The sequence below is a fragment of the Mixophyes fleayi genome, chromosome 3 (genome assembly GCF_038048845.1).
Source record: "Mixophyes fleayi isolate aMixFle1 chromosome 3, aMixFle1.hap1, whole genome shotgun sequence".
Taxonomy (NCBI): Eukaryota; Metazoa; Chordata; class Amphibia; order Anura; family Limnodynastidae; genus Mixophyes; species Mixophyes fleayi.
In genome coordinates, this window is record NC_134404.1 from 289,727,358 (window position 1) to 289,740,312 (window position 12,955).

The 12,955-nt window shown below is 39.2% G+C and overlaps 1 protein-coding gene across 3 annotated transcripts in view; it reads left to right on the top strand.

Annotated features, from left to right (window-relative positions):
• The window catches only part of NINL (ninein like), an 83,576-nt gene that overhangs the window by 22,748 nt on the left and 47,873 nt on the right, over positions 1 to 12,955 (top strand). For all 3 annotated transcript variants that reach the window (XM_075203779.1, XM_075203780.1, XM_075203781.1), the window contains exons 2-4: positions 3,499 to 3,692; positions 6,759 to 6,855; positions 12,194 to 12,372. In XM_075203779.1, the coding sequence (XP_075059880.1) occupies positions 3,510 to 3,692; positions 6,759 to 6,855; positions 12,194 to 12,372 (459 nt within the window). In that variant the 5' untranslated portion in view covers positions 3,499 to 3,509. The remainder of the gene's footprint in view (positions 1 to 3,498; positions 3,693 to 6,758; positions 6,856 to 12,193; positions 12,373 to 12,955) is intronic.

Consider the following 12,955-nt stretch of genomic DNA (forward strand, 5'->3'; position numbering starts at 1 on the left):
TTATTTATTTCTCACTTTGACTCAATGTACAGTGCTATGTAATATTTTTTCTCTTTATAAAATAATAATATTTGGGATCTCAGATGAGGAATATATTATCCAATCTCCTGATCCTCTTCAAAGTTTGTCTTAAAAAGAACAGGGCTCCCATTTAGCTGGTAATAGTTTTGTTACTAAGACCCGTTCTAAAACCCCTCTTGACTGAGCCAATGAACAGTTTCTACCAGTCAGTAAACCGTTCTGCAAGATGTTTCCTGGTTTGAACAGTCCTTACATGAAGCCTTTACATAAACACTAACCACGTCAGTGTCCATAGTCCTACCTAACATTACGTATATCTGAAATCATACTCTGGAGGAGAGGATTGCAGCATACAGATGGGTCAGTAGAGAGATCAATGCTGTCCATTAATGCTGCATTATCGGCAGTGCCATGTCTAGCCCCAAAAACAACCACAATGAACAGTCATTATTGGGCATGTTGGTTGGTCTAGTTGGAAGATGATGGCTATACTGACCAGCCCACTTATGCTGCCAGTGGTCTTGTCCAATTTTCACCACTTACATTTCTGGTTAGATAGATCATTGATTCTTGTACACTGCTTAGGTGTGGTTGACTTATCAGTCCAGTGTACAAATGAAAACGCTCAAAATAACTGATCTATACACTAATCCAGCTTATACACAATATACTGTGTCTATCGATCACTGCTCTAGATATGTGTAGCCCCAATGGTAGATCTATAAGCTTATCAGGAATGAAATGCGTATGAAATAAAAGTTTATATTTTTTTTTTTTTGCATATTTTTGTACAGCAATGTTTTAGAAGGATTTCTATATACTCTTTTAGACTTCTTTTTATGTAGATCTAAATCCTAATTTGAGGCAGCAGTGTTTCTCAGAACATTTTAATTTGTGTATGCATTGGCAGAGGAAAAGGTATATTTTAAACCACCCCACCCCCCACTTTATTTTTCTTTTTTTTCTTTTAAAGGAATGTGGTATTATATTAGAGTTGTGGTTTTTTTGCTATGTTGTTGTATCAAATTTGGGCTCTCTACATAAAAAATGTGCTGACACAGTACTTAGGATGTAACGGGTCACTTAAATAGCAGTGGAATGCCAGCAGGAACATTTCCATTGCTTCCTAGCTCACCAGTGCCGCATGTAAGTCTCTGCAATCTGTCACAAAATTAAATCAGATGATGGCAAAAATAATGTTAACTTTTTAAATAGCAGAGTTGAAACTGTAGCGGCAGAGGGTCCTTGCAGTAGGATTGGATTTACATAATATGTATTCGCTATGTAAATAATTAATACATTTTACCTCTAACATTTTTTTACAACTGCACTAGATAGCATGGCACTTCAGCATTGTGCTGTAACAGGGCACTGTGCCATGTATATTGTCATATGCCATTATGACAAGTTTAGCACTCACCATGGGCAGTCTGTTACTTTATGTATTTACATTTTGGTTTTACCTTGGAAATCCGTGATTCCCAACCTGTGTATTGAGAAACACTGAATATCTCCAGGTCTTATGGGTAGCAACATACTTGCCTCCCGGACTCCTAGGAGAGTAGGGAATCCACCTGGACCCCACTCCTCTTGAAGTGGTCACCCCCCCACTGTGTGAGGATGCCAGTCACATCATTGCTCAGCAGTCCATGAAAAGTAGACTAGTTTGGGTAACGAGAACTCTCTTAAATATGAATTGATAATATACCATGGTGATATTATGTAAACAATATTTTATTTGTAGGCTCTGACTCTGTGGACATGTATGTTCTACTTGGAATTTTTTTTAGTAAGGATACATTTATATAACTTTTTACTCCTGAATCTATATGATGATGTATTGGTGCATGTGGTTGTGTACCTTGAGGCATTTGCCTAAAGATAAGCGACCTACTACTTTTGCACCTTTTTTTTACTTGGTGATTAGTCCGCACAGTTCTGCTGACATTTAATTATATTATAGCTTTGCTTGTAAATATACAGCCAAGTGTACTGTACATGGGCACTGTCTGATCCTGCATTTTCTTAGCTTGTCATACACATCTCCCATGTGACTTCCCCCTTCACTGCAACTTGTCACCATGGGAGTAATTATGCACTGTAAATGCTGGTGATCTTCTAGATGGAAAAGTGCTAGTGTTCAAAGCGCACATGTACCACCACACTTAATCTGTTGGTTATCTGGGAGAGTGTATCTTCTCTTGTGTGACAGGAATTTGTTGCTTATGCTGCCTGTTATGTGTATGAAAACACAGAGCATATAAATGCTGAATTTCCTTTGCTAAAATTCATGTGTGCAGGAAGCTCCTAGTGACAGAACCTTAAGGATCCCTGTGCAGAATAGTTTATCCGCACTCTTATTGAACACTTTTAGAAAAATAAAGCAAGTACAAACTATACTTATTGTGAAATCTAAGATATATATTGTATGTTACATAATTGGATCGTGTCAAAAGAGTCCAATATATAATTTTATAAGGCGATGGCTTCAAAGCAAAAATTTTCACTGGCTCGAAGTTTTGCTACTTATAGTTACCAAGACTTGGTCACATAAATGCTTTGCACACATGTCATATATACGTGTTCCTTGTAAACAAATAGGAGTTTCTTTTTTCTTTTGTTAACAAGACACTGGGGTCTATTTAAGCGGTGAAGAGCCTAAATGCTGGCATGAACGCTGGCAAAAGGCTCTTTCATTGCTGTTTCTTATTAGATTTCTCCGGCCTTAACCTAGTTACTGGCGCTTATTGCAGTCCCCCTAGACCTCTAGGGGGGACAGCGGTATCGGGCCATTTATGAAACATCTCAGGATGGTATTATATAACATGGATCCTTTGCTGATCAAAGTGCAATGCACATGCACCGACTTTAGCTGCGCATGTGCATAGCCATTCCTCCGTTAGGCTGCCGGTGAAAAAGAAAAGTAATCGCGTAGGAGTAAGTATGTGTGTTGGGGGGGGGGGGGGCAATGCTGGGATGGTTATAGCAGTGATACACAATAATGGTTATCCTCTCATTATAAATAGGCCCCTCTATTTCCTGCTGATCTTATGAGCCAAGAAGCTCACCACCAGTGTGGTAGTTATTTTAGATTTGAATTGTCATTAACATCAGTTATTAGGAAATAAGGAGAACATAGAAACTAAAACTATTATTGCATTTCAAAATGTTTAAACCAATTTGTTCCTGTACATAATATACCTGTTACATAGTTGTATAATGAGGCTTAAAAAAATAAAGTCCTTTATGAATTATTGTGTTGATCCAGAATAAAGTATTACAAAATCTCTAGAGCCTCACAAAATTACTACCTAATCCCAAAAACTGTAATCGCATAAATTCACAGGATGGACCCTCCACTCGGAGGGAACCTTCCCAGTTAATGCGCCCTTTACTAGTTATTGATGGCAGGTGATATTGTACTGCTGAGTCTGTGTTTTTATATAGTTGCTCATCTTGAGATTTTGACCATTACAGTTTGCTATGGGATGGACCAGGAAGAGGAGAACAAATACGTGTCCCAGCTTCAAGAGGTTTTCAACAGCTGTGACACAACGGGCACTGGCTTCCTGGACAAAGACGAGCTGACGGACCTCTGTCACAAGCTCCATCTAGACGCACAGCTCCCCCTACTGCTGCAGACCCTTCTGGGAAATGATCACTTTGCTAGAGTAAGTTGTTTTTAACATTTAAGCTTTATAGATAAAGTAAATGCATATTTGTGAATCACATAATAATGTGAATCCATCTGGGAAATAATGAAATCAGCGTGGTGGCGTGTGTTCTGTAGGAGACTTCATCCGCTTTTCCCTCCATAAAGCATTGTGACTGCCCGTTTTATAGTAAACTTGTAGGAAAATTATTTTAACAAATTCAGAAATCTGCATCCTCCCTAATGGGTTAATTCTGTTATCATTGTGATCATTTATTTATATAGCACCGCCATGTTATACAGCGCTGTACAGAGAATATTTCATCATTTACAGCAGTCACTGCCCTATTGGAGCTTACAGTTTAAATTCCCTACCACACGCACACTTACAATTAACCAGTATGTTTTTGGACTGTGAGAGGAAACGCGCACACACAAACACTGGGAGATCATACAAGCTCCACACAGATGGTGCCCAGGTTGAAATCAAACTCCTGAGACAACAATGCTAACCACTGTGTCACCGTGCTGCCCAGTTGGTTCCTTGAAACATTGTCATTGTGTTTGGAAAATGCTAATAAGAAGGCAGTGTACATGAAATGAAGAATGAGATGGCAATGATAAACACTTTTTGTAGGTGTCAATGGGAGAATATGAAAACTTTCATCTATAAATAGCTGCTTTTATTGAGGAACATGTTCAGTACAATTACACAAATGCAAATCCTGGCTGAGTTCTGTAAATTTCCTTTATTCATTTACAGTCCTTTTATTTTACCGAATATAACTGGTATGTCTGGTAGCATGGACAACAATCAGTAAATGACTTGCTAATTGAAACCAACAGTAAAAAATAGGAACATAACATCATTATTTATTTATATAGCGCCACTAATTCCGCAGCGCTGTGCAGAGAACTCCCTCACATTAGTTCCTGCCCCATTGGAGCTTACAGTCTAAATTCCCTAACACAGAGAGAGAGACTAGGGTCAGGGGGCCCTGCCTGTTACATTTGTACTGAGAAGCGCAGTTTCTGGTGGCAGCCCTGACTAGGTACATGCGTTTTTGTACAATGTTTTTTCTTTGTTCTGTAACCAATGTCTCATGCAAACAACCACATACAGTCAGCCAGAAATAAATACTAGCAAAGCCCTAGTCTAGCTAGATACATGGGTTTCACCAAAATTGAGTTTCACATTTGTGAGTTCCTGACATTGTGGGAGAGGGATAGGTTTTTAAATTTATATAACACTTGTTTACCAGTAGGGGGACCACTTGAGGTGGTAAAGGTAGTATGACCCTTTAGTTTCCATTGTAGACATCGTTTAAACCATATCTTTATTTGAGAAATAGACCGTTGTCACTACAGGGAAACAAATCCCCTCATTAGTTTACTAAAATAATGATTCTTTCTTTTACAGCTCCGTTATTTAAATATTATTCAAATGTACATATCAGTTCTTCCTTATGAAAGATACAATATTCTATGCTCTGTTATTAGGTTGCTGTTTTGGTTCAGCGCATAGCAGTCCTTGTACACTGTGACTTTATATTAGCAGATGGCCACATTCCTGCATGTGATGTGGTTAGGATAACAATGCAAAACATTTCAAAGCCTTTTTATTTATTAATCGTTTTGCTGAGAAGAGTAAACATCCAGGATACCTTTTAAACCTCTCGTAAGAATAACATTGTGTAATATGGTTTGTTTTTCATATACACCTATAGTGTGTATTGTATCCACCAAGTCTTGCCTAGCACAATAGTACTGGTCACGTTGCATATATTGGGTAAGTAAACAGACACAGTGTATAAATATTTACCTACATTTCTGACCAGTATTATAAATGGGAAACACACATTTACTACTGCAAATGTATATGCATATTAGTCACCTAGGAGTCCTGTAACCATATAAAACTCTAACCTGTAGACTAGTGCTTTTATGAAGGTCACAGAAATCCTGGGTGACTTCTAATATCTACAGTAATATACATTAGGGAATGCATTATTGATTTTATTACACATATTTTCTTAATAAACATGGGTTATTACATCAGAGCTCACTGATTTATGAGCAATGACATAAAAACTCACTGTTCATAAAGATATTTACAGTTTAAAAAAAATATTGATTGCATTTAGTTATATAATAATGTCCTTTTAAATGGACTGTAATATTAAGAGATTAAAAGTATTATTTTTATAAAACCCGAGTTCTATGATGGTATTCGTAAGTCTGCAGTCAGAGGCTATCATTCAGTGGAGAGGGCATTGTTTCCCCTCTTTCTATAGATCTTCTTGTCAACATCCAGAACTGCTCTGTCCTACTGATGTGTAATAATACTCTCATGCTTCAATACCTTAGGGGGTGTGGTCTTGTCACAAGGTGAGGGAGGGGCATCAATAATTACATAGTGATGTTAAGAAAGACACTGCTCCATCTAGCTCCTAATTGTGTTGATGGAGATAAAGGCATTATTCAGAGCACAATTTATAAAATATTAATTTTTTTATTTAATTTCTTGTGGGCATTTTGGGACTTTCAGGATAGCTCTCTTTTCTGGACAATATATACAAGAAAATAAAACTTCCTTGCTTTTATACTTGTCTCAGATAAAGATAAACACAATCTATCTTCATTTGTATGGTCAGACATCCATTCTATAACAAGGAATGCACCCAATGCCTAGTTTCAGTAGGTATCAGTAGGTTCTGATAAGTCAGTCTCAGTTGTACAGCATTTACTATATTCATGAAATGTTATATGTGCGTGTCTGTGGGCCCATTTGTAAAGGTGGTGATTTTATGAACCCTGATCTTTCACTCTGCTCCCTATATACTGCAAATGTGTCAAATAACCTGAAGAAAAGACTGAACTGTCACTCATCGTTTTTCCTCACCAAGTTGATTTTTTCTGACTTTACTCGCACACGCATGAGTTGGTAAATGAAAGATTAAGACCATTTGGCATGCACACGTGTGCTGCTGTCAGGAAGTCAATGAACAAGCAGGTGTTGGTGAGGTCTAAGGATAGGTTTGAGCCTCTGACATAAGCGTTAAGTGGATCTATATTTTTGTTCTAGGTTAATTTTGCGGAGTTTAAAGAAGGATTTGTGGCCGTACTGTCATCGACTATTGATATCAGCCTTTCCGATGATGACAGTAGTTATTTAGAGCCAGGTAAGATGCCATTATCTTTTTATTATCTTTTGTTTGTGGTTTTTTTTGTGTTTCAGTTTTTGAGTACAGGATTTATCATAAGTAGATCGCAGAACAGAAGAAAGGGGAGGGGAGGAGGCACAATACATAGAAATAAATCATTGATATTGCAAGTAAAGTGTTCAGGTAAAATAGAACATACGCAAGGTGTCATATGACTGAGAGAATTTGTTGTGTTAAAGGAAGGGTTGGGGGTAGTGGCAGAACTACCAGGGTGCGGCAGGGATGCATTGGGATGAATGCACTTAAACGCCAGGCATGTAGGATTACATTGCACTTACCTTCAGGGGTTAAAGTCGTCTCTAGCTTGTTTTGAATTATCTAATAGGCTCAAAGGGGTGTGGCATAACAAGCCTTTATAGTATCCAAGAACAGGAAACTATAGAATGAGTACCTGCGCCCTGTTACTTCATATTTCTGACCTGTTATCCCTGTTTTGTTCACAGGTGACTTTCATTGTTTTTCATCAGTACTAGATTTCTCCCTTTGATTATACTCTTTCTTCCAATTGTTCCTTATTTTCCTCCTCTGCTCCTTTTCCCCACTTCATCACTCTTTTCTCCATAAAATATTCTCTGCTTCTTTGGTTCTGCTGCTACCTGCATCTTCCAGTGACTATTTCCAGCAACAGAGGGATCCCCTATCCAATGTCACACCGGCAAGTGCTGCTTCTGGGGCTGAACGGCTTTGGTAGTTACTGTACTGGGCCCATCGCTCGGCCGCCGAGGGCCCCCTCCCCCCCCCCTTCCATTCAGTAGATGAGCAGCGTGCTGCCTCCCACTCTCCCCCAGCACATTCTCTTCCCAGTCAGTGGCTGTCCCCCAAACTCTCTCAACTAACCAAAAAAGAGGCCGTTCCACTTATGGTCACGAGAGCTCTTTCACTTACACTATGTGCTTCTTGTAAATGGTAGTTCCATAAACTAATCTCTAGCGCAGGCCTGTCCAACCTGCGGCCCTCCAGGTGTTGTGAAAATACAAGCCCCAGCATGCTTTGCTGGTAGACAACCAGTTGATAGCTGGAAGGGCATGCTGGACTTGTAGTTTCACAACATCTGGAGGGCCGCAGGTTGGACAGGCCTGCTCTAGCGGGACTTATGTATACAAAAGTTGTGTGTATAATCTATTTAAAAAACAAAACAAAAAACCAATACAAACACCACTCATATGTTGCCCCCATGCGGGGAGGCCATGCTTCTGCTCCCCCTGCCCGTCATTTATTGTCCCCTTCTCTCCCTGTATAATTAGGTATTTATTGGTTGATAAAAAAAAAAACAATTATACAAGTAAAAAAACTAATTGGCAACATTCTAAACATGACAAATAGTAATAAAAACGGGAAACTGCGAGGTTGACCTTTCCAGTTCGGCTTGCAGCTTGTAATTATATCAGTGGTGGGATAAAAGATCACACAGCGTCTTCATTGTGAACACGACACAAAGGACCGATGGACTCAATAGGGAGTTATCGTACTATTCCGTTTCAGGACAGTGGGGGGATATTATGCTTTTTGGGAACGTTACAAAACAATCAATAGTCTCATCTGTAAAAGCCAAAGCTTGTTTTGTAGAATGAATTTACTGAACCAAATATAAAGATTTGATCAAAATAAACATTTGTAGTAGTTTATAGTATTTTATATAACTAGAATATAATTGTATGAAACAATGTAAAGTACATAGTTCCAGCACCAGTATTCATTATAACTCCCATGATATGTCAAGATTACACTGTCTGTCTGCGAACTACAGGTCGTAGCATATCCTGCCAGTCACAGACGGGACATTTTAGAAATCCCCAGGTCTCCAACATTAGGTGATTACTCAACGACCACTGTATATATTCCTGTGTGGAATATGAAGTGAAATTTTACAATAAAGACTGTCTTTCTTCTTTTTCCTTCATTCATTTTAATTTTCCATCTATGCAGACACATACCTCATAGCCATAAGTGGACGTTCGGACTGTCTTTTATGTCTTTATTTCAAGTGTTTTAGTTTTTAGTTCCTTTAGCAGGTGCTTAATAATGTATTTCCTTAGAAGTACATACATTGGGAACGCTTCAAATATTTCCTGCTTTCTACTGTAATTTTTAGAAGCTCTCCCACCCTCTTACAGTAGGATGGTGGCTGATACCTCTGCTTGTGTTGTGACTATGAGATTGGCCACATTGCACTAGTGCCTGATAGAGAGCAGCAGCTCCCCAGAAGCTGAGGGCTGAGGCCTGGCCAGTGTTGTTCTGCAGGTAGCTGTAGGGCCGGCAGGTTTTCAGAACTGATAATACATCATTAGTACTGAAAACAGAATATTTTAACCTAAATGATGCGGTTAGTTTAACGATATGAATATACACGCTTGGAACATTTTCATTACATGGATATACTGGTGGGTATTTAAACAACTATTCTTAGTCATGGAGAGAAATGGTAACTTTTGTCAGTATCCTATGTGCTGCTTTACTGAAGCTTAGCATGTCCTCTGAAAGGGCTAAAGTATTGCAGATTACTTATTCCCCAACACCGATGACAGCTGATATATTATATGATTTTATATGTAGGTCGCTCGTCCTGTGCCCTTGGTTTTCAATACAACGGGCTGCAGAGAATGCAGCTGAAGGGTGCACTTTACGCCTTGTCAGAGCCCTGTTGTGCGGCAGGGGGTTATTTGAGAAATGAGAACATATTTGGAGGTGGGAGAGTTTTGTGTCCTTGTTTACCTTTTTAAATGAAGCTGCAAAGTATTTGTGTGTGACACGCAAGGGCGTCTGTATGTTCCCTTCATGCCCCACCAATTGCAATTACACCCCTTGCATGTCAAAGTGGTTTATCTGGGTGCGGATTTGCTTTTTTCACTGTATTTGCTCCCACCTCTAAACGAGGCCCCATGTAGCCAGAAACATTGCATTTTTAATTGGAGCAGGTTCAGAAATACGTGAAGCTCCCAGATGTCATTATGGTCCTTGGAAATAATGGATTACATGATCAGACCTGTTTGGTGTAATAAGTCACTATAAAAGACACCATAGTGGGTTGCTGCCTCCTTCCTATGGAAAAGGTGGTGAACTTGAGAGTTGATTTTTGTCAGTCAGGCATGTGGATAAAGTATCCGAAAGGTGTTGGGGTCCCTTCATTTTGCTTGCTGCATTGTCCTTATAGGTAAAGTTTCTTGTCTGAAATTGCTGAGGGCGGCGTCCAGTGTGACTAACCTGTTAGTGCTGGAGCTTTATTCCCCAGCGTGTTGGCTATAGAGCTCTAGGCTCCTTGATTACGGGTCTGTGACATCTTTTCTGGTATGACCATTTAGGGATTGTCCAGTCTATCAATAAGCAAAGTGCCACTTCTTCCTCTGCGATTAGGCATTTAGTTTTGCTCTGCCTCAAACATAACATTGGTTCAGGGATTGGTGAGTGCTGAGTTTCGGGAAAGCTTTGGCTGAAGCACTTTATTGTTTCTAAACTGGGTAAAATTCAGGGAACTTGTGCTGATCCTAATGGTACCCGTTGCTGGAGATGCAACAACGGGTACCAGTGTTGGTAAAAGCACATGCTGGTAAAGTCTGCCTTGCTTACCCTGATACATGGGATTGTTTCATGGTGTTGAATTTGCCATTATGTCTATAATTGATGTTTGGGGCGTGTTCTGAATTATAGGTTGTTTCCTAAAGCCCCTTAAAGTTTGGGTGGTTGGCCATCGTCTGGGCTGCCAGACATTCCTTTAGTCCAGGACATCAAGTGGATTGACAGGAGGGGGATGCACTGACCTGGTTTTCAAAGAGTTGATGCTCTAATATAATTGCCAGAGATCAAGCTCCATATTTCTTAGTGATTAATTTAGGGGTAAACTATTTGGGTAAGGGTAAATCTATTGGACTCATTTTGCATATATTTGCTGATTTGTAACTCATAGCTGATAGCTGGCCAGCAATTAAGATCTGATGGTCCAATATCATTCCTAGATTAACTTGAAGAGGTGCCCATACTGGATTTGTCTTGGTCAAAGTTAGACGACAGGTTAACTGATCTGTCTCTAATTTCATGAGGTGCTTGGGGGCAGTGGTAGTCCAATACCCTTTGTTTAAATTCTGCCAGCATCATCTTCATAGACCCAATGGGGTGCATTTCACAGATGAAGGTTTAAGTTTTTGTTTTGTTTTTTATAGCCCAAATTTATGGCTCTTTGGAGTTTCTAGGGTCAGGTGGTGGCGGTCTGTGTGTGTCTGTTAAAGGAACATCGCTTTTGGTGGAAAAGCGGTGCAGTCAACGGTTAATACAGGAAGCGAGAGTTTGTTACGGCACAGGATTCCCTCCCTCCTTAGTTCTATCTATCTTTTTTTTTTTGGGTTATTTCTGCAAATGCCCTGGGTATTTTTTCAGCAAACGTCCTCCTTTTGAGACCAGAATGAGTGTAGTCTCTCTAATGCTGTTAAGTTAGCGCCTGGGATTCTGGTCCGGTTGGCCATCTCTGTTTGCTTCTGTTAGGTTATATAAATCAGTAGTTGTATGAAGCTAACAGGTGTTTCCCATCTCCCTGACGTTTCCTCATCCTATCCATTCTTACACTGTAGTTTGTTTTGTACAAATTTCTAAATTTGTGTGTTTGCTTCCCCTCCTTTAGAAAAGGGATAACATTATAATAATGTCTTTTTAAATATTTACTAAAACAAAGTGTATGAAAGAAAACAAAAATGAAAAATGTAAACAATATCCATGAGAATTATTTAAAGTATTAAACGTAGCAGTGTCTAGTTTTTGTTTTTTGTTTCTTTTTACTATGTATGCATTATGCTTCTTTTAAAGCTTGTGTATGCTTTATAAATATATGGCAAAACTGTGTATTTGTTCAAGTGTTACATGAAACTGGTCGTTTTAACTTCAGTAGCATCTGTTACCGGTTTTATAAATGTCTCTTTGAGTATTTCTAGGTGAAATAGTGACCTAGTGATACATTGATACTTTTTCTAAACTTAATATACAGGATAAATGGGCCTGGATTAGCAAAATATAGCCTTGGGTTAAAGAGTAACCACACAAAATAAAGGAAAAAAAAGAAGAAAAAATAGTTTTGAGTGGAGATGTGAAATCACTATATCTTATCTGATCTGGTGGGCCTGTGATGTCCATACTGCTCTGAGCAGGAGACTTGGGACATGATTTTCTCAAACAGTATTTAACAATGCAACATCAGCAGCCTGATAAAGCCCTCTAGTGGACTCTTACAGACATCACTCAAAATATGACACTAGTGACAGGACACTGTTCTCTTTATATGTGATTTTTCAGAGTGCTTCTTTTTCTTATTCAGTGATCCCAGATGAGGTAAAACCCAAGTTTGTGAAAGGTACCAAGCGATATGGCCGACGCACACAACCTGAACGCGAGGCCGCTGAAAATGAGGCCAACAAATATATGCAGGAGCAGCATCATGTCAAGAGCCCGAGAAAAAGTCCGCTCAGAAGGTCGTCCTCTCTGGAGAGTGTGGAGGTGGGAATAATTCATCCTAAGAGAATCCTGTGCTCTGATTACACAACATGTAACTCATTCAGGCACTTGTTTTGACAACAGTTTTTCATTGATCTTTACAGTATTTGTGCAGCTAGGGAGTAAGTGTTTATTTGATTCAACGCTGATGGATCACTTTTCAATCTCCCAAGCAGAAAGTTCTATGGTCGTTGTGCAGGTATAACTGTAGAGTGTATCTCAATCCGAAGAGATTCAAGTAGCAGTCAAACCTCAGCCAGCTCAGTGCAAACCTTGACTGGACCATTCATAACAAATACACTGAATGGGTCATTCATCATCATGTTAATTGACCTCTTTGCCAAATGGTCATAAAGTAGTTGCAGAAAACCGTATATATGCTCATTTTGAAGTAGAAGCATTTCCGACACAAGTATGAAAAGACACCTATAAAATAAAAAGCGTCCACTTATGTTCTGTAGGTCCAGATGCATCCAGCTCAAAGCAATTCGCCCAGAAGCACATGCAAATGTTTTAAAGTAAATAGCTAGTCGAGTTGTCACAAAGTGTTGCTTATTCACATAGTGTAAGATGTTCCCTAATAACA